The sequence below is a fragment of the Astyanax mexicanus genome, chromosome 3, assembly GCF_023375975.1.
Source record: "Astyanax mexicanus isolate ESR-SI-001 chromosome 3, AstMex3_surface, whole genome shotgun sequence".
Lineage (NCBI taxonomy): Eukaryota > Metazoa > Chordata > Actinopteri > Characiformes > Acestrorhamphidae > Astyanax > Astyanax mexicanus.
Genome location: NC_064410.1, coordinates 43,396,717 through 43,423,970, shown reverse-complemented (window position 1 = coordinate 43,423,970; position 27,254 = coordinate 43,396,717). Strand labels below are relative to the sequence as shown.

At 37.8% G+C, this 27,254-nt stretch overlaps 1 protein-coding gene across 5 annotated transcripts in view; it reads left to right on the top strand.

The window, feature by feature from the left end:
* The window catches only part of spire1a (spire-type actin nucleation factor 1a), a 65,184-nt gene that overhangs the window by 3,465 nt on the left and 34,465 nt on the right, over positions 1-27,254 (top strand). For all 5 annotated transcript variants that reach the window (XM_007249356.4, XM_007249355.4, XM_007249353.4 and 2 more), the window contains exons 2-3: positions 4,078-4,112; positions 26,800-27,051. In XM_007249356.4, coding sequence (XP_007249418.2) covers positions 4,078-4,112; positions 26,800-27,051 — 287 coding nt within the window. The remainder of the gene's footprint in view (positions 1-4,077; positions 4,113-26,799; positions 27,052-27,254) is intronic.

Below are 27,254 nucleotides of genomic sequence, written 5' to 3'. Positions count from 1 at the left end.
ATAAAAAAATGTTGGCGATATTATTACGTACGATACAATATGGCACATCCCTAATAAGCATCTTAAGGAGCTGCAGAGATGCTCAGTATGAAATAGGAAGAAACTGTAAGCTAAATATTAGCTCATTATATGCATTTATAACCTTACAGAAGGAACTAGCAGTAGTCCCAGTTTGTCCCTTTATAAAAAATATTCCTATATTTGCATCATACAAGAATATTATCGGATATCGACACCAGTCTTCACTAGTCGTATCAGTGCATCCCTATTTTCAACGTTTTTTGCATTGTTGTGTTTTTTAAAATATAAAGTAACACCTTGTATTGTCTCCAGCCCCCCATTATCTTCATTGCATCAATAGAAAGTGGTTGTCACCTTATTCCTAAGTATCTACAGTCTCATATGTCTCAGGATTGCCTCAGGGCCCTGGTTTTGGTGTTGTGTTTCAGTTTTGACTATGCTGGGGCTTCATCCGACTCCTTTTCATAGAAAAAAAACCCAACCATTTGCTGATTCAATCCACCCTATCCCCAAGATATTGTCATAGGTGAAGGCTATTTATTTCATAAATTCCTGTTGTGTACTGAACATACCTTCTTCTTTTTATTTTTTTGTCACCATATACTTGAACATTTGTGTTCATTCAGTTTCGAGTTACAACTGGCCTCATTATAGCTGCTGAAAGAAAACTACGTTAAGGAGCCAGGTTATTGGGTTATATAATCAATAGTCTCTTTAGGACAGGCCTTTTCCTTTTTGTCTTAGCACAACAGTTAAATAAATGCAAAAAACAAACACATTTATTTTGTTTTTAGGTGTTTCTTTCTTGTAACGTTCTTTGTATCATTTGAAGATGAAGTAGACTTGGGGTTTTAATGCACAATCGCTTGGTGAAATATAATAGCTCAAGACACTGTTCATCTTTCAAAGACATCAGTCATCAAGGTTGAAAAAGGCCTCTAATTAGAGAGCGGCATGGATTAGCCTGGCTAGTCATGAGGCCTGAAGTAAGGCATTGAAGGCTGACTTCTTGGGACCAGAGTTTAAATAATATGTCAAACCAGTGATCTGAGTCACAAGCTCCATGTGAATGAGTGTAGTATGATGGTGTGTGTGTGAGAAAGGGCTAGACTAAAATCTTCCACTGTACAAAACTGTGCTTTCTTTTTCCCCTATGAACCTGTGTTTGTTTTCACTGTGGGTCTCAAGACAGTTAGCGGGTGCTTGGTTAAAGAACTGCTGTGATTATGTAGATGCTGTCATTTAAAATCAGATAAGTAACTTTTATTACCTTGTGCATTTTTTTAAAATCTGCTTCCTTAAAGTAGTGAAAGACGTGGAATGGTTTGTTTCCTAAACAGAATTGCTGCTAAAAGGTTTCAACTACTGCTCTCTTGATGCTAATCCAACCTTTTCCAAATTATATGGCAGAGAGTAATATAGAACACTCACTGAGCTGTCCAGTTATAATGAACATCTGACCACAAACAGACTGACTTTAAGCATTCAGTGAAATCTCTCATATCTGAAGGGCACTCCCTTACAAACATTTTTTTATAGAATCAAAGTGGTTCTTTTATGCCATCAATATGTACAAATATACATTTGAATCACCTTTTTTTTTTTTTTTTTTAAAAGGATGCTAATTTGTGTATGGTATCTAAGTATTGACTGCATGATACTGATAATGGACAGGAGCCAACATTGCAAACAAATATAGTCAAATATCCTTCCTATTTCTCCAAGAATACACATTTAGAAAATTAAGTCAAATTTGCACAGTAGCTCAGTCTAAACAATGTTCGAACCTGATCAATTGTCAGTTGGAGTAAAAGAACAGTATTATATAGGCCATTTTAAAAAGGTTTTTCATATAGGTAAGTCTTATCAACTACCTAACAGTGGCTAGTTTGTAAGTGGTAAATTACACGAATAATAAGTCAGTTGTAGTCTGATTTTTTTTTTTCTTTTCAGTTGATAGAAGCTGTCTGCAGATTTCGGCTCAATAACAAAAGGCTTATACACACCGGCTAATGGTTTCTGGCTGCTGATGGTGAGCTTGACCGTTTTCAGTCATGATTTACTCTGGCTGAAACTGATCCAACCATCAAAGAGAATTACAGAGTGTGTGTATTCATTATTCAGTTCGAGCTGGATAAATAAGTCTCGCACTCCATTCGTGTGTCTTCAGGCTTCACTGAGGCATAGCTTATTCACTATAAAGCAGTAACCCAAACTCAGCACTTGGATTCTGCTTGTTTTGGGATTTGTTGGGCAGTGTATTTTAGCACATCTTTTTTTTTATTTTTTTTATACAGTTATGAGTTCTTAGTATTTTGTCTCTTGGCCGGTGATTGGTCTATATCCCTGTATTTAGTTAAATCTTTGGAATTAGCAATCTTATAAAATTTGCAAAATGTGTGAACGTTTTTTAGTCAAACAGCAGTGTTGTTGGTTCCATACTGCAGCAGTGTGTCTGGAGTACACTGTGTGTTTTTTGTAGGGAGGAGCCCATTCTGAACCTCCTGCTCTCTGTGGGACTGTAAGTCTGTTGGCTGCTGCTGTGCTAGTCTTGAAAGCCTTAATTGTAAGATATAGGTTAAGCTGAATTAGCTCACTAAGTCATTCACTGTGGGATTCAGCAGCTCATTAATACATTCAGTTGCATGCTGTGTTTAACACAGGTACTAGTGTTAAATTTCACTTCTTATCTTCTTAGAAATGTGTTTGCTTGAGAAGTGCTATTGTTACAATAGTTATCATGTTTCAGATGGTGAATTTAGATTTTTATTGATGATATTTATTTGAATTTATCAAGTGTGACAGACAGTGGTGAATTATCAAGCAATTATCAAGCATGGCTGTGAGTACAGCTATATTTAGACCCTTCAGATATGCTGTTTTTTATTAAATGTAATATTATGTAATGAATTTTAAAAACCTGAGAAATAGTTTGGTCAACTTGGGTTAGAGTTTTTCTGTTTTAAAACACTGTTTGAATGTATTAATCATTTTCAAAATTCACAGTTACCCTGTAACAGGGTAACGTAACATAAATATACTATTAGGATACTTCAAAGCTACAATATATGATCTGCAATTAAACTTATTAGAGGTGGGATAAAACATTGTTATCGCAGTATATCGTATTGTTGTTGTTTGCAATACATTATTAAAATATTTATATTTTATTGAAACAGAGGAGCTCTAAACTCCCTATGACTCGCTCCCAGTTTGTCTTACCGCTACTAAATTACTACTTCATTTCTCAACGTGATGCCGCTAATAAAGTGAATAGGGTAAACCTGTGGTGAAGAATATTGTAATATTTAATATAATATGTATTATTCTGTAAAATCAACACCAATAAATCCATAATTCCTGGATTTTTCCTATTTAGAAGTATTTATCCTCTTCAGTGACACAGGTGCCGTAATGTATCATGTATCACAGAAATCACATTATTGTGATATGATCACTAATGATAAGCATAGAGAAATAGAAGCGTTACATATAGTTACTTTAATCAGGACTACTAAAGTCCCGATATTATGCAGGGAGATGATTTGAAACGTATTGAGATTTATTTTGTTACAGAAATAGTAAATATGCAGTCATATTGCCCAGCATTGTCATCTAATGCATATTTTATCTGAACAGTACTTTAATAAAGTAGCTAAATCAGTAGCTGAACTGAACACCAGGTAGGGTTGGTAGGTAGGGTAGGTTGGAAGGTAGGTGGTTGTTTTTTCTGTGTGTGGACTTTTAGATTCTAAAAGCACTGACTAGCTAAATTGTGTCTGTTTTTCTGTAGGTTTAGACTGGGTTTAGTGGGGTTTGGGATGTTTTAGGTTCTTTCCTCAGGCAGTTTTCCTGCCTCAAAGCAGGCCGGACCAGTCTGTTTTTAACTCCCCAATCAGGTTTTTAATGAATTCATGCATACTGTACCAGGTAGGCATACTGCAGAACCTTTCATGTCCATGAATTAAACAAAGGCTTTACAGTTTCACCCTGTTTCTATACTGCTAATTATGTAATTCATTAAATATTTATATATATATATTTTTTTTTTTACAGATAAACACAAAAGACTGCCTTCATCATCAACAGAGGTGAGTCATGGAAATATTCCAGCATGTTTTTAAAAGAGTGAGACCGGTTTGGAGTGTTAAGGAACAGTCAGTCATGGTGATGATGTTGCTTGGTAAACTATTATCAGTAATGATGCTGTTCGGGTGGAGTTGGTCTTCAGGTCTGTGTGAGGAAGCTGCGCAAAGGTTTGGAGACACTTTGTTCTGTTTTGGGCTTTTGATTTTTAATTAAGAATGAACAAAACATTTTGTTCATTTTGTTCACTTTAAAACAGCTGTTTGTTAACTTTGGGCATGTGTCGTCATCATAAACCTGCTCAGCATCATAATCATTAATGTGTCTACCTTGTTATTGAAGGACTGGTTTGTCCTGGAAATTATTTAATGTCTTTGTAGCTGATTAATACTGACATTATACCAACAGTTCTATGGTCACAAAATAAAATAAGCCTTTTATAAACCCCCTAATACAAAATAAATCTACTTTTAATGCTAAAAAAATAGATCACACACTTTGTTGACAGTCTTAGGTTTCTTTTCATACTGCTGGTCTGCCCCCCTGGCTTGGCTTGTTTTGGGGAGGGGCTTTTAGTCACTTGATTTTAGTCGCTTTTAGTGGATTGATTGAACAGTTTGAATGTCACTTTCTGTACACACAGGCCTAGTTTTCTGTTTATTTATCTCCTTTTCATTTATTTCCTTGGATACAAACAACAGCACTTTTTTGGAGTCCTGGCATTTCACCATGCAGGAATACGTGTACACAGCAGTTGTTCTCATAGAAGAAGGTATTTAGCCATGCAAGCCAGCATGAGACAAGCATTTTAGCAGTCACGTGACAAAGAAAAATGAACCAGTCACGCAACCCCACATTTTTAGAGGTTCTGTTGTCTACTCACGGCTTGAAAACAGCTTTCAAACTTGACCAAACACTAAACACTAACACAAACACTTGACCAAAAACAAACACTAGAGTGAAAATGCCCCTAACTAAGTATCTTTTACCTGCTTAGGTCAAAACACCCCAAGGGTCCATTAAAACAAGGACCTTATTTAACCTGTCTAAAACAGCCCTGTTTAAAATGGCCTGTCTGAGTGCCTGTTAATAAATTAATAATGAGCCACTGCTCTCCCCTTTTTCACTCTTTTCCATTACTCATCTCACCTTGGCTACATGAGTTCATAGGTTTTACTTCAAAGGCCCAATCATATTTCTCATTTTTGTACCCCTACTCCTTGTTCTCAGGTGTTCCACGTTTCCTTGGAATTGAGTTATAAAAGGAAGTGGTTGAAATCCTCCCTCTAGTAAATAAAACAACCCTCCAACAACCTGATAACCTCAAACAAATCTGCCAGTCTGTTGTGACAGTAGAGGAGTGGTAAAGTTTAGTAAAGTTAGGGCATTGTGGCTCTTAAAAGGATTTAATATCATTACCTCTAATTCCTCTGTGATAGGGTCCTGAATTTAGTTATACTTGTATACTTGAAATTTCTTGTTCCACCTTAAAGAGACACTAAACCCTGAACTATATTTTTCATTAATAGCTGAAATGTGTTCCCTTGAAATAATGAAACATAACAGCTCTGCTTAAAAAATGTATACACATTTTCTAACCTTTAAAAAAACTAATTTACATCTCTGCAGCGCCCTCTCAGGTATAATTGTGCTATAGGCGTGGTTAATGTGTCCATGTACTTTGGTATGCAGACACATGACAATATGCATGCAGATCAGTCAATCAATAATATCGCCCCTCTGCTGACGTCCAACCATCTGCATTTCACTGCTGTCAAAGGGACACTGCTGCTGCAGCTTAGCCAGTCAGCTCTTCCTCTTGCCCTGCCTCTAAACCCATACATCACCCAGTGCCCCTCACAAACTGCCCCTTTCTATTTTTAAGTCTTTTATTTGAGCTTGAGGGTGAAGTCAGCTAAACTCAGGGGGATTGGTGCCATCTTTGTTATAAAATATTACCCTTAAATTCCTTTTATATCTGTTTATAAATAAGGGTTAGTCTACTGTTACAGTTATTATTTGAATTCAACGTTTGTGTCCATACTGCTGCGTAATGCAGCAGTTTAATTTCGAGTTCAATTTCAGCACAAAACCAATTAGTTTTTCCTCTGGTTTGTTTAAAGACTGCCTCAACTTCCTGTATCTGGTCTGAAAATCCTAACCATTTATAAAAGTGCTTTCACACTACAGATAAACCAGACCATGGTTCATCAAATCTGGACAGAGAACACCTCTTTTGGTCTGACCAAACTCTGGTCCTTTGCTCTGTATCATGGTTTGCGGCCCCTTTCACATCTGCTGCTTTTGATTGGACACAAACTGAAAAATCTGAAAGTTTGTACCAAACAAGGCAGGTGTAAGAACTCCCTAAAGGATGCAGCAGCTGGAACAGGTGGCAGAGTTTAACTACATTTAAGGTGGAATTGGACATTTGGATAGTTAGCTGAGACGCACTTCTAGTGGGTTCATTCCCATTTGTCCTTGTTTGAACTCACTAGCTAAACATTTACTGTACTTTACTTTACCATGCAAGTGCACAAACTTATAGTTTTTCCATATGCCTGCTTAAAAAAAAGCGGACAAAAGAAATATTCTCATTCATTAAGTGATTTTTGTCCCTAAGTTTGGGAACACCTTGCTTTGAAAGGAGGAGAGCAACGAACACTGTGTGAATACTGTGTTTATTGCCGCAGGGCTGTACGCATGTGCTTGTGCAGCTAATGTTCTTCCTCAGTGAGGAGAGTTGATCATCTGGACTGTGTCTGAGCCTGCTTAGCTGTGAGCTGAAGAGCTCTGTGCTGCTGACTCCTCCATCAGCTGGAGCCTGACTCTGTGGGGGGAAAATTTGCCGGAGGGAATTAAAATGTTTGTCTGCCTGTCCCTTTTCAGCTGCGTCTGTGGCTGCCTAATTGTTTTACCTCACCCATTCTTTGGCAGCCATCATCAGCAGCCGCTTGTGGTTGGTAGACTTGACAACTGGAATGAAATGTGCGTTCACAGCCTGGCCCAGAGCTGGCTGTTTTGGATCTTTGGGTTCTTTCATTGCTTCTGCCCAGTTTGAGCAGTGACTCAGGCTTCCCTGTAAAACAGAACACAGATGGTCATGGTTTCCTGAGCTCTTCACCAAGAAAAGCTGTTCAGCCCTAAACAGAACATGACACAGCATGCTTTACACACGGTGATTCAGCTTATAAAACAGAATGGAGTGTAGAGATGTGTTAAGTATGCTGTCATTATTAATCATTTACACTCAGAAACAAACACCTGTGGATAGCTATAGTGTTTTTCATATTTTTATATTTCTTTCAACGTTTGTTTTTCTTTTTTCTATAAAAATGCATTTTATTATAGCTAATTTAAGATAATTTTAACCAATTAGATATTTAAACAATAATAGAGGTAATAAAAACAGCATTAACCTTATATGGCTAGCTTTAGCTTTTTGCCTAGCACAGGTAAAACAAAATCACAAGGCCAAAACATCATCTGGCAAAATAGCTTGTTTTCTTTAAAACAAATGAATTCAGAGTGGCATCTCTTTTATTTCCACTTCCATACAGTACTATGTATCTTTGGTGGAGCAGCACAAGCACTTTCCTGAAAACTCTGCTGAAGTGGAAGTGAACAGTGCTCATGTAATTCTGCATAATGCAGTCATATAGTTGTATTACCGGTATATGTATTATTGCTCTGTAAATTATATTTACAGCTGTGGTAAGAACCCAATTCTCTCATAATGCTGCTTTAAATAGGCCTTTTTCACAGTTTGATGTTGTTCAGTTGATACATTTTTGATTATCCTACAAGTAGGGCTGCACAATATATCATTTCAGCATCATTGCAATGTGGATGTGTGCAATACTCATATTGCAATTTAAACTTAAAATTTACAATGTTAACATTTGCCATTACATATTTATAAAAGGCAGATTACATCTGTCAAATATAATTTATATTACCCTAATCTTGTACAGATTATTAATACCATGTCGTGTTGTATCATTGACTTGTGGAGAAAGTCTGGTGAAAGTATTTTTTCTAATCTATATTGTACAAAGAAAGTTTCAATGGCAGATTATTATTATATATTTTTTTTTTTACTATATTTGGCAGCTCTAATCAAAAACTTGCAAAGAGCTACTTGCAAAGATCAGTGTTTATGGTGCAAGTGGCGATCCCAGAGTGGGTCTGCACAATGCTGCTGTAATCCTTAACTCGCAAATATGAATCTACTCATCTGTATGGATTGGCTTAATTTGGGCTACAAAAAATTGCCCAACGCCAGCGCATAGCTGATTAATTTATCCAGAACTTGTAGTCAGTGTGGCACATTCAGCAAACGTATTCTCTCCTGGCTAAGTGTGTGATAGATCTGGACAGCCCCCAGCAGGAACAGCTAAGATATTAAAAGCGATAGTTTTGAAAATCACAGTGTAACAAAGTAGTGCTGTAAGATCAATTGTAATTTTATTGTATCGCAATACAAGTTTTCATGATAAACACATTAAAAGAACTGCGATAATGTTGTGATTAGCAGCAAACTAAAATTTTATTAACACTGCATCAACAGAGGGAGCTCTTAACGCTGCAAACTGTTTTCACTTGATATTATAATGCTGGAGGCAGAGCGAGGTAGAGAGAGGTAAGGGTAAACAGTGACAGACACACACACACTAAACTGAAAAAGAGGGCAGCCATCCAAAACACTGGAGGATCTTAAACTAATTTATTCATTTAGATCTTTGTTCATAGTGTTTTACACTAATTTTCACAATATTCAACAATGTTCAATTTTTTACCATATCGTACACTCCTACTCTGAACCTCCAACACATTTGTGTTCCAAAAGAGAGAGAGCTTTAAAATTACCAAATAACAGTTACATAACAGTCTGTACTAGCTAGGGTAACTTCAGGGGAATAAGGTCCTGCAGATTCTTGTAACACTGGACATCATGCACATCACCTCCAGACTCTGCAATTAAATTCTCACAGCAATTAAATAAAATTATAGAAAATTAAATAAAATATAAATGATAGATCTTACAGCCCTAGTTCAGGGTATGTCATTTCTATGCCCCAAACTTGCATTATCTGACTAAAATAAATGCAGTTTTCCATTCTCTTGTACCTTCCAGCAATGTATAGCCCTGCTTTTACCTGATGTGATTCACCAGTTCCCTGGCCTGGCACCAGTTTGCTTTTTGGTATTAATGTGACCAACATGGAGAGAACTGACCCACTTTCACCATTAACTCAGCTTTTGTGACAGCTGGAGTCTAAATGCTTTCTAAGTAAAATAATGATCAATCACTCTGGACTTCTGGCCTCGGACCAGGGACTTCATCTCACAAGCTATCAACCCGAGTGCAATCAAAGGCAGAAATTTGTGAGTCTTCCAGACATTGAGTGAAATAGTCTATTCATCTCCATGTTGGCAGCCAGCTAAAACCAAGCTGTGCTTAGAGAGCAGGAGTGCACATACCTCACTGCAGGACTCCCTCCCTGGTAGAATCATATGCAGACAGCTGACTAGAGACCACACTGTTTTTACCGAACATCATCCTTCCCTTCCCCTCAGGAGATAAACAACAGACTGATCTAAGATCAGTTTACATCTCATCTCTGCATGTGCAAGTGTTAGAAGCTCCAGACTTATTCCCTATGCTGCACAGACAAAGAGGATTAAACCTGAGTTCAAGTCAGTAGTTTAAGGTGGGATTAGCAGACTTCTTATTAGGAGTTTTAATGCTTTTCTTCCTTCCCAGTTTGTAGGCAGATGTAGATGTAGAAAAATAGGTAGGGTAAGAGGTAGAAAATTACATAATAATGAAACATTAGGGAATAGAAGAACAGAAATGAAAAACAGTTTGGTAAATATAAATTATTAGCTTAAACTGTCATGAGCTAACAGAGTTTTGTTCAGGTAACTTTTAACTGTCTAAGTGCTAGTCTTGTTGACTGGTCTCCCTCTGTCCCTTTACTTAGCATCATACTAGCCAAAACAGGGCATCTGTTAGTCGATGCAGTGGAATAGTGCTGTTGTTCTCCTCCAAGCATATTGATCTATCCATTTATGTTTTATTCATAACAGTTGAAAAAGAGGCTTTAGTATGTCCTGTTGGAAGTATGTGCTAATCTCTGCACTTGTATGAGTGTATCGGATCACAAAACTCTCAAAAGGGATTAAATCATGTTTTACGGTCACAGATAAATTCCGTCAAAAGGAATTTTCAATACAAGAGTTTTATCAGATTTGTAACAGAAGTCATTGACCCAGAATGTCATGATACTAATAATGCACTCCAAATATCTCTATATATCCTGGACTGAAGTAAAATAAATGATACTGGTCAGATATAATCTTTCTCTAATATATAAAAATGTGAAATGAAAACAGTGTACCCTGTTAGTACCCTGATGTGATAATTAGGGGTGGGTGATATTTCAGGGTATAATATTGTTCATGATATTCTGAAATGTTTGCTGATATTATCGCATGCGGTATGATATGGCACCCCTGCTAATATTTACTTCCAGACTTTTCAGTTTCACATGTATGGGAGGAGGCTGCATGCTGACATCACCAAAAAGGACATGCCCCTTGCAGCTGTGTCGCGCAACTTCTGTGCAAAACGTGGGGATAAATGGAGGCTTGTGTGGTGGTGGTTATTTATTAATTTTACAAACATGTATGTCTGCTGCAAAGGCTTTGTTTTAGCCTATTTTTGGTGCATTCTTTACTTTCCATTGTATGTGTGCACACAATTGTGGATAACTGAAGGCGTGGAAGAATACATCAGATGCGTCCTTGAAATTGCTCTGAACATAGGCTACATTTCTAGGCTGCATACACAGGGTGCTTTATTTTGAAACAGCTTTCTTTTACATAAAATGCACTGGTTCTTGGTAGGAGCCTGTGCTTTGGAATGCAGCTCGTGTTTGTAATGGGTGGATAAATTGGGGTCTGGGTTCTTAACACCCTCAGGCCCCTCAAGGGCTTCATTACCTGGATTGATAGTGGCTTAAATTAGGGTTGGAGCTGTAGATTAGCTTCTAGGATGGTAGGAGTTCACCAGAGCCAAGGCTGTGAAGCCCTTAAAATGGATTAAAGCAGTTCTGAGATGCTGTTTTCTAATACTAACAAACTGACACCCTTCATCAATAATGCTGCCCCTCCGTTCCTGTCCTCTCTTCTCTGCCTGCATGAGTAAGTGAGTGGTCAGGGCTAACAGGAGTTGTTTGTTTGCTGCGAGGTTGGTGCGTTGACCTCGTGGTTTAATCCTCGGAGGGTTGGTCTGGAACAGCACAAAGCCTGTTTCTTTCACTCTGGGTTTGAATCCCTCCTCAGCTGACTGTGTGTGTGAGAGAGAGAGGGAGGAAGGATGAGGTAAAGTGTATAAGTATGCTGGGTCACACACAGTCCTGAGTGACGCACATAGAAGTGTTATGTACTATTCATTCACATTTAGTATCATTATAGCATTTTGTTCACATAATCACAGAGAAGCGTAATCAGATCTGTTCATTTGATCAACACTCAGAGGCCTGAAGTTTGGGCCAGGATTCTAACAAAGCCTGAATGCTGCTGACCTACAAGAAGCCAAGATCTCTGAAGCTCAATTTGCATTTGTATTGGAGTGTTTTTGGAGTGTGCTGCTGGTCAGCTGAGCTTTAATGTGAGTGATGTGTGTCAGTGACTGTGTGTGTGTGATGTGAAGCAGTGGTGTGTGAAGGCCAATCTAAACCTTGCTGAATTCACCTTCATCGTTCACTGACACTGACCTGCAACCCCAGTCTGCTTTAATGGGGCTTTCTGGAATTAATGAACTCCCATAACCCCATAAGCACATTCTACGTTACTATAGCTACAGTGCTGCGCCTCACCACTATTCTCTCTCTTCATTCAGGCTGAACAGAGTGTTGTTTGTTAGGCATTGAGGAAACTTTCTGAAAAAATACACATTTATTATATACATATTTTTTCTATTGCTCCAAGAACAGTCTTTAATGTTTAGATAAAAAGGTATCTGATGGCAATAGCATGTGTTCTATTGTATGGCACACAATAATATCACCAAAAATTATGATGCACTTCATATGATGGTATTGCAATATTTTGAAAGCAGCCTATTTTTTACTAAAAAAAATATGGATGAATGATCACACGCAATGAAACCAAGCTGAACTGCTTAAATTTTTTACAGAAGGAGTAGCATAAAGGTATCCAAAAGCAGTGTGTAAAACTGGTGGAGGAGAACATGCCAAGGTGCATGAAAACTGTGAAAAAAATGGTATTCCACCAAATATTGATTTCTGAACTTTTAAAACTTGTTTTCTTTGCATTATTTGAGGTCTAAAAAAAGCTCTGCATCTTTTTTGTCATTTCAGCCATTTCTCATTTTTTGCAAATACATGCTCTAAATAACATTATTGTTATTTGTAGTTTGGGAGAAATGTTGTCCGTTGTTTATAAAATAAAACAACAATGTTCATTTTACTTAACTTACTGATTCAGAAACGAAAGTGGTCTCTTATTTTTTTTTTTTCAGAGCTGTTTATAAAATAGTCTAAAATAAAAAATACACGTAAAAGTAAATGTTCTAAGTACAGGCTTAAATGATGCTTGTTAATTTTTTTTTCCTTACTCTGGTTTATTCCTGTGACGTCAGGAGTCAGGAGCTGATCTCTTGCTATTAAACACTTCTAAGTAAATGAAAATGTAAAGCTTCTATTATCCGAAAAGTGCTACTTAAATCTAATTAGTCATTTGCTTCTTTTGTTTTGCACTGTAGAGCTGTAAGCCTAATGTATTCTGCTGATCTATATTCCCCATTCACAAAACCAGCACGGAGTCTTGTACACCATGATTACCTAACAACATACAATTTATTTAATTATTGCTCTTCCTTACATGAAAATAACTTTCTCCCTGATCTTCCCACCGAGGAGGCAGCTTGCCCTTGAATTGTGGAGGTTTGTGGTGTTTTGTGTAGGTCTGGCCAGCAGTCAGCCCCATGAAGCTATCACATCCTTTCCCAGGGGACTTCCAGTGCTGGTGTCAGTGAAGTGAGACGAATGGCTTTGGGTTTCGGAAGCCCTCCTTCCCCCCTCTGAGAGGATGTTGCCGATTTTATTGAGCCGGCTCCTCTGAGCTCCCCGCGGGGTTCCTGGCCTGCTTTGAGCATTAGCTCTCATTTTTTTTAACTGAAGAGAGAGAACACACACCCGGTCCATCCCCAGACAATGCAGTTTTGAAGAATGGCCTTCTGTATATTTTTGTATACACAGCTCTATGATGCAGTTATATACGTTATGAAATGTATAGCCATTGTCTGCTTTAAGTGCTTACCGTTTAATACAGTTAAAAATTAATAAAAATAATTTATTGAAGAATTATGTAAGTATATCATGACTGTCACACAAACCTTTTTTCTAGGTCTGGGAAATATTATGTAAAATCTGTATATTTAAATCTACAGGGTGAATAAAGCGGTGGCTTTATACTGTTCATATCGATATCGGAATAGTATTGCATCGATTGAAATTAAGAAATAGGCCTACATTGTGATGTACATTGTTGTCCTATCGTTCGGCCCTACTGACACTTTAATGCACGATAAAAACCTTTATAATGTGCTGTCTTAGTCATATAGCACAGCCTACCTTCTTGGATATCCTTTCTTTCTAATGTGAATCTGGCAGTTTTGTATATTTGGGCAAATTGTCATGATGAATAAACAGAAAAGCTTTAAAATAGAAAAAAAGTTAATAATTAGGAAAATATATTACATTGACTTACATTGACAGTTGAAAGTTAGGATTTTTTTCTATTCCTGAAAAATATGGATTTTGGAGATTTGTTTTTTGTTTGTGGCAGAGATAATCTAATTATTATGGGCCTACTATTATTAAAAGAAAAAAAAGTTTCAATAATGATATTGAATTTTGATGATGATATGATTTTTGAACACATTTCAAAATACATTATTTACTGTGAATCACAGACTCTTGGTAACTACAGGGTAAATTAAACTATGATTGGTCCTTTTGGTGCTTGTATTAAAAAAGGAAAAGGCTGCAGTTAAAATAGACTGTCTGGAACTTTCAGGTACATTGAGCAGCCCAAGCAAATCCATTAACGGAAAGAAATGAATGGAATGTTGCTTGAGTTAGATTTTTCAGACAAATCGGAGTGAAGTACAGAGGCATGTTACATCACTGGAGGGGAGTTGTGTGCCGCTGGGTTATGTAAGGAGTGAAAGGTGCTGACGGAAGACCTTTCACCAGCGTCTTAATTCCTGAGTTACTGCTTTTCACCCTGGATGCCTGAAGGAGCTCTGAGGACTCTGTGGAGATGAGGAAAGCTTGGCTGAGGGACTGAAAAGAAACTGTCCCCTTTGTGACACTTTCAGGGCTTGTGTTGGTCTTTCCTTTGTGTGCCATGCAGGGAGTCATCCTCGTAGTGTTTGTCTGAGGGGGTGAGTGTCCGCGTCGCTGTAGTGGTCTGGATTCAGCCCAGGCTGTTACATAAAGCTGTCTCTCTCTTTTTCTCTGTCCCCTCACAGCAATCACACTGTGTTCCCGTGCCAAGAGCTTATCTGAGTGTAGATCCTGATCCTGCACATCCCAGTCAAAATCTCTGCCCCTGACTGGCCAACCAGCGCGTAGCCTCAGACACCCTTACAGAGGCAGACATAAACAGTGGAGGAGAAATGCACAGCTCATGTGAGCTTGGAGGACCAAACTGAGATTGTAGGGAGAGATAATCTGGTGTTGTTGATGGTGGAAATAATAGTTTGGTTTATAATTGAATGAGCTGTAATTGCTTTTATTAGTATTTTGAATGTATATTTTTGAAGAACATTTAGATTTGCTGCTGGGTAGCCCTTCATATGTCCAGACATGTTTATTTGCCCTTGCTTTAATGTTTCCTCAAACAAAAGAGTTTGAATGGTGAGTTTGAGTGTAATGTCACCATGTCTCCACTGGTGCATATGGTAGCTGAAGTTGAAAGGTTATGGCTGATCCTTTAATACATCAGCATATGAAGCTTACAGCGAGGTTTATATATAAGAACTCATGAAAGTTCACCTTCTGCTTTACCATCTGACATTTATTGACTCGTCTTTCGTGGAAAAAAAGGAAAGAAAATCGCTCGGTTACTGCCGTCTGACAGCCAGAACGCTAACCAGTCAGGCTAGGCTAAGCTAAGTTAATGCTGAGCTAAAAATCAAGCTACGCTCGCCTTCGCCTTCGGCTCGTGCCTGCGACCGGATCACAGCCCTGATGTTATTCGAAATGTTTCCAGTGTCTCTGGCAGGAAACAAGCCCAAGTCCTCCTAATAAAGTCCTTCTCAACTGCAACATGTAGGTAATAGAAGTGTGTAATAGAAAATGGGCAACTAGTCCTTGGCAGGTAGCAGCTAGCCTAAGGTTGGTGACAGGAGAGTGATGGTGAGTGTTACATCAGTGTCAGGGTGGATAAGTGGGCAGTCATGAACTGTGAAAAAGTAAACATGGAATTGGTTCTGATTAGATGTTTAGTCTACAGAGAATGTTAGCAGATTATTGAATTGCGGAAAATAACTCTGACCCTAACATCTTTACTAAAGGGTGAGAGCCAGAAGGTAACATGGATACGAGGGCACCCTAAAACAATGCCCACAAACATTAGTGATTGGGTGCAAGGTATGTGACATCACCAGCATCACAGTTTACCACAATTTCCCTAAATGTGTCTAAAGGACTTGTACTTTAATAATTAGGAGAGACCATACTTAACCATTTTACAATGTTTATAACGGTCATAAGTACTGTTAATTGTGCCAATTATAAAGTGTTACCAAACAATGTAACAAAGTAATGTAACGTAACAAAGAGTTACTAACAAAAAGAAGTGCATGCATATAAATGGCAAACCCTTCCAGCTTCAAGAGAAATAATTATTTGTTTTGGATTGGATCATTTGGATCATTTAACAAATTATAACAAATATAATTGTTTATGCCTTGAAGTGCTGGTCTCAGATCAGTGCTCAGTGCTGGCTGCTACTCTGTCCAAACCAGTTAGAGGGAGGAAAAAAAAGTGTACTGCTAAGTCTAATTCACGTGTGCAGTTTTCATTGTTTTGTGTTCTGTAGCAGATCACTGCTAAGTAGAATATTGCTGTTTTATGTGCACTCATGCGTCATGGGCTCGTGCTCTTGGCCCCGTCACAACTGGATTCCTCTCTGGGCAGCTGACTGCGGAGAACCTCTGCGTGAAGGCGTTGGCATGTTAACTTAATAGTGGAAGCAGAGCAAGCCACCTTCCACCGAGGTGGTACATCAGTGTTGAGCGTGTTTATGAGGAGATGAGTGAGAGAAAAGCGTCACTGCTAGCCCCATCTCTGCACTTAGCCCGTGGTGGTGCTGCTGGAGTGTGGTCAGTAATTAAGTGTCTCTCTCTTTCTCTGAAGAGGAGTTTAAAGAACTACAGCTGGTGTAAATAGTTTAATCACTTTGGCATGGCAAGAGCTGGACTTCATTAAAGCCTGACGCTGTGTTGGACAAAGATTGGAACAACTGCTCTCTGTGCCAGAGCTCGTGTAATTAGCATGTTGTAGAATTTAATGTATGTTTAGCTAATACCTTCCAGAGAAATGGCTCAAGTTATTTTTGGAAGTGAGTTAATGGAATATTTCCCAAGAACGCCGGAACGGTTGCTTGATGAATGTTCATTCTAAGCATTTGAGATCATCATTCAACCTCATGACCAGACCCTGTACAAGTGATTAGCTGGAAACCCAACCACCTTTCTGTGTAAGGAGATTATGTATAAAAAAAAAAAAAAAAAAAACATTCTGTTTGAATGGCTCATCTCCGTGGCTCATGCTGAGAGGCGGTGGAAGATGCAGAGTTCCTCAGTGCCTCCGAGCAGTGATGTCATGTGAACAGCTCAGAGAAGCTTCTGTGTGTGTATGTGTGCATTGTTTTGTGTAGCGTGAGAGACCGTGCTAGGTCAGAGGAAAATAACTGCTTTATACTGTCCATCTGGAGAGAAACATGAACAGAGAATTAGTATCTATAGAATTAGAGATAACCATGATGCTTTAATGGGCCTTTATTTTTGTATATGATATTGTACAATGCTTATTATCTACATTACCTGTCAGAAAAAGAATGCCAGCAAATAGTGCTCTTAAGCTTTAAGTTAATTGACTGGACTTGCTTACAAACAGTGGTATATATCTATATTTCTAATATCACCCTGTACCATTGGACACTGTATGTTTGAATGCAGATGCAATATGTGTAAAACCTATATTGTTGTATAGAAGAATTGTGACACTGTTATGCAAAACTCGGACCATAAACATCATAGATCAGCAGTCCACTTTCCAACAGCACATTTATAACTTGTATTACACTCACTACAGCTTTCGTTTCATTAGTAGATTATGCAACATCTGGATACGGCCTAATCTAATTGTGAGTTGAGTATATTAATACACCCCCAGTGACAACTCTAATGTCAGTGTTTCTGCAGTTCTAATCTAATATAACTGAGCTCCTCTTTACTTTCATTCTTCTATCTTCATTTCTTTATGTATTAGAGAGGAAAGAGAGGAGATGGTGAGAGTTGTTTTCATCCTGTGCTGTCAGTTCAGTTCCACATGGTCTGGCCTTCCTTCTTACCCGTCCTCCTTCTCTCGCTCTTTCTCTCGTTCTCCGCCCTGTCCTCATTCCTCCTGAGTCACAAGCCCCTAAATGAGATTGTGATGTGTAATTGGAGAGAAAAGTCCTGTTTTCTGCAGCTCGTTTTTGCATGTCCGCTGGGACAGAGTGTTCTTTCTCAGTCGTTGCCTGTACTTCATCCAATTTACGCAGGTCCTCTAGTGTGCAACGCTTCAGACCACTCAATCTAGCACTTCTGCAAATAACCTGAGATACTGCATGGGGAGTAGCTTGTCTTACTTACTTCTTTTGTGTGAATGTTTGTATGAACAAGTTTGCCTAAAACTAATACCATTAGTTTAATAAAGAAAAATAAAGAAACTGTCACATAGAGGTAGGCAAGATGATAATGTTTTATTGTATCATGATAATCATAGTCCAATAAGTTGCATGAATTAGTTACATTAGTATATTTTGAATATATGTCACTGCACTTACTGTGAGATAACATTTTAAATTGTAAATCACAATATTTTGAAAAACTGTATTGTTGGCCATAAGGCATTTAATACAATATTTTGTATTAATTTAAGTAAGTACTAATGCAACAAGATAAATCTTATTTTTGAAAAATAGTAAAACAAGTTTTACACAGTCAGTAAAAAACGCAAATATATATATATTTTTAAATATTATTTCAAAAATAATTGCGATATTATTGCGAACGATATGATATGGCACACCCATTCCTACTGGCACATTTAATCAGCCTCTGTTTGTTTATCCAACTGTGTTGGTCATTTGTTTGTTACATGTGTTATCGTTTTGTCATTTAGCATTTGCTCTAGTAATGATAAGAAATAGAAACCAGGCCACACTCTTTGGCAATGAGTTTTTAAAATTCTGGATTAAAAAAATATCTATCATAATTTGCTAAATACAGCTCTTGAAAAAATAAGAGACCACTTAAAATGATGAGTTTCCTTGATTTTACCAAATTGAAAATCTCTGGAATACAATCAAGAGAAGGACGATCACAACCATCAAACCAAGCTGAACTGCTTGTTTTTTTGCATAAGGAGTGGCATAAAGTTATCCAAAAGCAGTGTGTAAGACTGGTGGAGGAGAATATGCCAAGATGCATGAAAACTGTGATTAAAAACCAGGGTTTTAACATCTTTAAACTTATAATTATAATATGAAGTTCTTTTGTTTGCATTTTTTGAGGTCTGGCAGCTCTTTTTTGTTATTTCAGCCATTTCTCATTTTCTGCAAATAAATGCTCTAAATGACAATATTTATGTCCGTAGTTTATAGAATAAAACAAAAAAAAACAATGTTCATTTTACTCAAACATATACCTAAATATACCAAAATCAGAGACACTTATTCAGAACTGTAAGTGGTCTCTTATTTTTCCAGAGCTGTATATTCTAGACAGGTGTGAGACATATGTTTAGCAAATTATACTAAAGCACTTTGCTTTTTTCTGCACTTGCAGTTGTTTTGGTACCTGGAGTTGAAAGCACAGTTTGTCCAGTTTGGCTGTGGTGGTCTCCAGGTTTCCAGACTGCTGTAAGCCAAAGCTGTTCATGTGGCCTTTTGTCATCGTGACTCTGGAATCAGGTGCTTTTGTTGCCTCACTGTGGGAAAATGAGCCTGTGCCTCTGTGGCCTACTGTGGATCTTTGTCTCGTATTTGGCACAAGTGAAGGTCTGTCTGTCTGTGTCCAGTAGCGGCTGTTCTCTCTGAAAGAGATGCTGCAGTGTATGGTGTTGTCTATTAGTTAATGACTAGGATTAAATGAATTCTCCCAATGTTTTTTTAGCCTAATCTTTGTCCACCACATCTGCAGCATACAGTTGATTACCACATGTATTTTGTAAAAATTTGCAGGATATCAAATCACATATTACCATATTGTCACTGTACTCCATTAGCAGTACATTTAGTTGCACTTTCAGTGTCTGTGAGACAATTTTCAACCCAAATGGCCAATTATCATGGACAATAGCTGTCTCCTAGACATTTAGTTACTGTTGTTATCGTTTTGTCTGTCAAACTGTCATCTACCTGGTAATACCATATAATAGTAGTAGCTTATCTGTACTATCATTTGTGCTAACAGACCAAAATTCTCACAAGAAAAACTTGCAGGAAAAAAACATTTCAATAGATTTTATTACTTAAGAATTAACTAGTTTTATCAGTCAAATCAGGGGATGAACATTTATATATATGCGTGTGGTGTGTGGTGTGTCTATATATATATATATATATATATATATATATATATATATATATATATATATATATGGATGGATTGATGTTTTGTGGAATAACTCTGGTTTTTAATCACAGTTTTCATGCATCTTGGCATGTTTCCCTCTACCAGTCTTACTGGTAGAGGGAATAGCTGTATATGTATATGTATATACATATACTGGAAACAGTAATCAAATAGTATAAGGATTATATTCAGGCTTTGTTTCATATCTGATTAGAAAAAGTTTGGAGTGACAGAAGCTACTTTTAGATAAGCTAATGATTAAGCTTGGATTTTATACTACTAACTATATAATCACATTTTGTAACATTTCCTGCTTAAACAGGTACAGCATGTACTACATTGATGTGGTTTGTGTACATTGTGTGAAGAGGGATGTGCGTGTGTGCGTGTCCGGCTGTGTGTGTGCATGTTAATGTAGACTATACACATGGAAACATTTAGCTAGCATAGTAACACAAGGCCCATATTTAGGCTCTGCAGATAAGCTTATGCTTGAGCTGTTCAGTTCAGCAGCATTAGATGCTGAATAAGTTATTGATTGAAAGTTAAAAAAACTGCGAACACTCCACAGTCCTCTTTAATTTGACTCATTATCAAGCTATATGCTAACTTTGCTAGCTAGTTGAGGTTAACATCTTTATAACATTATAACATCATCATTTATTGTTAGATATCATATCAAGTGTTGGACTCTTATCACCACAAAGGTGAAGGCTAGCTAACTGGCTAGTTTCTTCTGAGTGGTATAAAGTGCCACCACATCTTTTTTCAATATTCTGCTGCTAATGCAACATCATTTGACAGGAGGAGAACGCTAACTCTGCAGTTCTGTTATGTTGGCTAACAGAGACCAATGTAAGCTAGCATCTTGTTGAGAGGTGGGAGAGAGAAAGAGAATAAGGCCGTGCTCCCTTGGTCAGCTGGCAATGTAATTATGTTAAAAGCTTATTAATTTGCTTTTAAGTTAATTTAAAGTTTACATGATAATCCATCTCTTGTGTAAAGATAATTCTTATTAGCATGTTCATGAGATTTACAGTGATACAGAGTATATAGCCACATTTTTTTTTCACCTTAAACACTAGGGAGGGGTGATTATGGCACTAAAATGATATCACAGGATTATTTAGGAATATTTCAGGATATTTTTGCAATGATGAAAAAACTAAAGTGCAGAATATTTACTGTATGCATAAAACTGCAATCTTAAAAACTACAATTTTACAAAAAATACCATTAAAGCTTCACAGTGAATAGCAAATAAGAGTAGTGCTATTATTACAATATGGATTTTTAAAAATGATTGTTTAAAAAATAATGTCGATACAATTTGGATCTGGCACACTCCTGTATAATGCCTGTAATTTAGGGCTGGGTAATATATTAATCCATCCATCTCTAGAATATATATCTCATATTCATCTTTAGACACATTTCTAAAAAAGTGCCTGTCTAAAATAGGAACATCTACTTTTTGTATTTTTGTTATTACGTTTTGGGCTATAATATTGCGATATTTATAGTATAGTATTGCTTTTCAGCTAAAAAGTATCGAGCTATTATTTATTTATTCATATCACCGAGCCATACTGTAATTTTTTTTTTTTTACAAAATCAAAATCTATGTCAGAGCATCAATTAGTAAGTATTGTATTTGTGTAGTTTACCGTTACATCTCTAGCTCTGTATATTTCCAGAAAAAAGAAAAAGTAAGAACGCCTCATGCACATTCGTTTCTTCTCAGTTAAGGGGAGGTAAGAGAGAGCTGGAGTTTGCTTGTCTTGGCTTCCACACCCTCAGCCATGTAAACATCTGCACATAGGCTGACTTTATAGTAGCTGTTGGCACCCATTCAGCTGTTCAGCTGTTGTGCTTTACAGTGGTCTATTACACTGAGGTGGATTAGATTACATAACATTAAGACGCTTATGATATTTATTTTTATCGTGAATGGGATTAGCGTTTGGAACAGGAGAGTTGATGTACACCACGGCCAGTGATTCCCAGGAAACGGTGCTGCTGCAGGATCAATATTTGAAAGGGATAAGCTGGACCTGTTTGGATCTGTAAGATGTTTCAGTTTGTCATAGGTGGTGTAAAGTACTGAGACTTTTTTTTTTTTTTTTTTGCTTTTGCATACTGCTGTAGTGCTTGGCCTTTGACTCCTTCCCTCATACACAATGTTCAGCAGGCCTACGCCCTGGTTCCTGCTGGCCTGGCCAAGCCTCACCTGTTCGGCTACTCCCTTTAATAACAAAAATTGCACATGCTTTTGTCTCGTGGCAGTGATAATGCACTCCAGCTCTAAGCTAGAGCTGTGCTCTAAGCCATTTATTTAAAAAATTATTACTTGTCCTATTGCAGAACACCTTTTAGATTACTGGGTAAAGGAATGAGGATAAATCTGTAATCCATGTTTGCTCCCGGGTCTGAAATTCAAGCCGAACCGTTTTCCTGAAAAACTGGCTTGCTTTTGAAACTCTGTGGGCATTATAATACATATAACAATGGAATGTGAAAAAGGAAGTAGCCTAAAGGGTGCATGATTGCGTGTTTTTAATGGCAAACATTTTCTACTTTACGCTCTGAAGTTTGGATTCAGTTTAGTTTTTTTAACCCTGCAGTACATTATAGAGGCAACTATAAAGTTAAATATTACATACAGAAATAATTTAAAACTTAATGTATTTAATGTGCTGTGCCATCTTGCAGTAGGCAGAAAATCGACACATGCAAGCATGGGTTCCCCTGTCCACCACCACTTACACAAGACTTTATATCCAAAAAAATTAAGACTAAGTATTCCTGAGGAGAGACAACTGCAACATGCAACAAATAGTTTTCATATAAATGACACACATATAAATGACAGGCAGACACATATTAAAAACAGACAGACACCCAGTCAAGACAGACAGACAGACACACTCTACAGACAGACACACATGGTAAAGACATTATAGCCAGACATACAGTAAAGTCAGTGAAACTTAAATTGTAAAATCAGACATAGACATATTAAAACAAATAGACAGGCGTAGTGAGACTGACATTCGGACAGTAAAAAAAACAGACAGACAAAAATAGTAAAAACATGCAGACAGTAAAACATATCGTAAAACAGGCAGACAGTAAAGACAGACAGGTAGTCAATAAGGTCGTAAAGACAGATGGACATTATATGACAGACAACAGACAGTAAAAACAGACAAGTAGTCAGTAAAGAAAAAGACAGACAGACAGATATATAAAATACATTTAAAAATCTAAAAGAAAATTAGCCAACTTGAGAGTAATAATTCATGGCTAAAAACTAGGTCTGCAACAATTAGTCGATATGATTGACAATGTTGATTATTTAAATTTGTCGACTACAAATTTCATTGTCGACTAATCGTTAATTTGTAACAGTACTGCATTCCACAGTGCTGAGGACAGAAGCGCAATGGTAGATGGGTAAATGTCTCACTCACAGCTTATTCTCAACTTAGTCTGTGTCCACGAAAGTGCCCAAACCCAACAGAAATGATTGTTGACTAATCAACTAATTGAACAATTTACAGCCCTACTAAAAACCCTGACAAAAAGAAAAACCCATTTCCTGAAAAATGAAGTTACAGGAAGCTAAGAGTAAAAATGTTCTCAAGTTTTAAATCCGCCTGAAGCAAATTCCTGTCACAAAATGCAGCGTTACGTAAAGCTTGCTCTTCTAATTCAGTATGCACTTCAGGAACAGACAGACTTCAGGAACAAACTGTAGACTGCTACATTTTGGTTGATAAAGTTATCTAGAAAAAAAAGCTGTGGCTTCTTATCCTAGTCCTGAATTATCCCCTGCCCTGCATAGTTTAGAGTTTCCTCTGCTCCTAACACACATGACTCAATTGATCATTTTATTAACAAAGCTATTCTAAGTTGACATTTATGTGAAAGGTCATGAAACCTCTAAATAAGCAGGACATACTTCAGGAGTACTTCAGGACAGAGATCTGGTGGTACACCAGATGACTAACAATTTTTTGCAGGCATCAAATTTTATAATGATTGAAAGATTTAAATTGGAATTTGGAATCAGTTACTTGTTTTAATGCATAATCTGATACAATTATTACTATAATCATTTATAAACAGACATTTTATCTGCTCATCAATTGGACTTTGTAGAATTCCAAATATTTGTAAATTATAATTAATAGTTAATCATTAATTAACTAATAATCATAAGTATTTGATAGTTATAATTAATAATTAATCTCTGTTCCATGGGAGACAAAGATCATGTCAAAGTTCACTGTATAATCTTGCACTTCTCCCCAGTAGGCCCAGTAGGCACTTACCAAAAAATATTTATCAGTAATAATTTGCAGATTATGCTTATGGAAATACTAAATGACTGAGCACTGTGTGTATAAGGTTAGTTATAGAAATGCAGTGTTGGGTCAGCTGACTGTGGTGGAGAGTGTTTTGGCTTATTAACTTTTACCTTAAGGTTCTGATGTGAGGGCTCCCTCCACCTCACATGAACTGTTCTTCAGCCACAATTCTATTACCTGTGACTAATTTTCTAGTTGGCTGGGGAAGTCACATCACTGGTCTACTCTGTGTCCTGTTTGTGAGTCTGTGTGTGTAAGTGTGTGCGCTAGCGTTGCTGTGTTTTGGTGTGATCACTTTTATACTGTAAATAACCCTGTGGCCTGAACTTACCCGGAGATGGCTATTAGATATTAAAGTGATTTAATATGAGGAGGATGGCTAAGTGAAGGCTCCTTATGATATCAGCGGATGACATCTTTGTGCCCACATACGCAGTCACGCAAGAGTCTAGCACAGCGTTTCTCAACCTTTTTTCTATCACGACACCCTTCAAATATATGCGAGATGTCACGGCACCCCAGTTTACCGGGGTGGGGGGGGGGGGTGCTGGCGCAGTACTTCAGGTGAGAACGGGGGGGTGGGGGGATTGGGGGGGGTGCTGGCGCAGTACTTCAGGTGAGAAGGGGGGGGGGGTGCTGGCGCAGTACTTCAGGTGAGAACGAGGGGTGTTGCTGGCGGAATAAAATAGCGCGTGCATCGCGTGGGGGACAAAAACTTTACAGTGTGTCCCAATTTAGGGGCTGCATCCTTCAGAGGCTGTATTCGAAGACAGATTGCGTCACAGCTGCGCAGTAATACACCGCCTCTGTGGGTCGCATCCTTCAGAGTATGCTGCCTGTGAATTGGGACACACCCCGACACGAGCTGACTCTGGAAAGGAAATATGCACGTGAGGCGCAATATTTTGACGGCACCCCCGATGAAGCCAGACGGCACCCCAGGGTGCCGCGGCACCCTGGTTGAGAAACACTGGTCTAGCACATGTCGGTTCACGAAGGATCTGACCCCTGGACTTTTTTTTTTTTTAGCAAATTGCACGTGCATGACCTTCCTGAAATAAAATGTGGTCATTGGGCTGAATGTCGTTCTATAGTACCAACATAATTAATTTCCAATAGAATAGGACTCTCTAGCAGATAGACCTGAAGCTATTGGTACTATTCCTAATACAAGCCATATGCTGGAAGGGTACAAAGTAGTGCTGCATGATAAAATAATAATAAAAAAAAATCTTTTATTTCATTATTTTAATAAGTAACACACACGATCAGACTGCACGTTGAAATGCATGCTCATCCAAATGCCACAGGAGTTAGATCAGATTATTTTTCATGTTTTTTACGAGTCAGCGTAGCTTACAACAGTATCTTTTTTATGCATGTGCGGTGCTTTTCCTAGCAGGGTTGCTAAAATTCTCACACCAATGCTCTAAAAATTGGAAAGCCTACTTTGGACAGTAGGGTCAAACAGTTACTTCAAAAAAACAGGATGAACACTATTTAATACTCTTGATTTTATAAGAAACAATAAATGACAAAGTGTCTCAATACTTGTATCCATGTAGTGCATTTTCTTTTCATGTGTACAAAGCTTTTTATGTTTACTTAACTTGTAAGTTTGATCCTTTTGTCAAATATTGAGTTTCTGTAACACATTTTTCTGTGTATTAGTACTGTGCTAACCCACATAGCGTGGGGATAAGCTTCTTATACACCACTGTCCCCCTCATTTTGAAAATGGCAGTCAGGCACATGAGGCTCTGATGAGATAGATGTTTATATGGATTTATCAGTTAGAAATGAGTCTCATCAGATTATATGTTGACCAGGTTACAGAATTAAAATTGTTATTATATCTGGCTGCTAGTGACCCCAGCACATGTATGTCACCTGCAGAAATAATCAGAGCTATTATAAAGGATATAAAGTGAGTGCACTCGGGAGTGTAAAAATAAATTGCAGTGATGCATCAATCTGATTTTGTGGTGTAATGGAATATGTATTCATAGACATGAGATTCAGAGAAGCGAGCATGCCACCTATAAAGCTATAAATCATGTTTACATACGTAGTGGTTTACATAGTTTACATACATGGTATTGTGGGAACTGTAGTATTACAGGAATGAGATTATTGTCACTGTAGTCTGAGCAGCACCGTAGTCTGAGGTGGAACAAACTGAAACTGTCTGCTTAAACAAATAAATAATAATTAAAAAAAGAAACCTGTTTATACTGTTTCACTGTTATATACTTGTGCCGAACAGTATTTCTGACAGTATTGTTATCAAATTGAATTATTGTAGTAGGGCATATAGGCCACATATTACACACTTTTCTAAAATATTTGTTTGTGTGTATGTGTTTGTTGTAGATAATTGAGTCGCTGGGCATTATGATCTACAAAGCTCTGGACTATGGGCTGAAGGAGAACGAGGAGCGGGAGCTTAGTCCTCCTTTGGAGCAGCTCATTGACCTAATGACCAACATGGCTGACACAGAGACAGACCCCTGCCCTGACGAAGGCTACGAAGCCACAGAGGAGGAAGACGAGGGCGAGGAAGACGAGGGGGAGGATGAGCAGGCTGAGCTTTCCAATATTCATGGCTATCGTGACATCATAACGGTAAGGAGAATATTTCATCCTGCAGCTGGGAATGGGCTGCATGAAAGAAGGAATGGGGGGCGCTTGAATGCTAGATTGTTGATGCCCTATTAGGTAGACCTTGAGTTGGAACGGTTGTAAAAGCATAAAGCATAAACACAAAGCATAAGGCTATTGGTTCAACAATTGGAACTTTGCACTTTCTCTAAATGCCATGTTCCTGT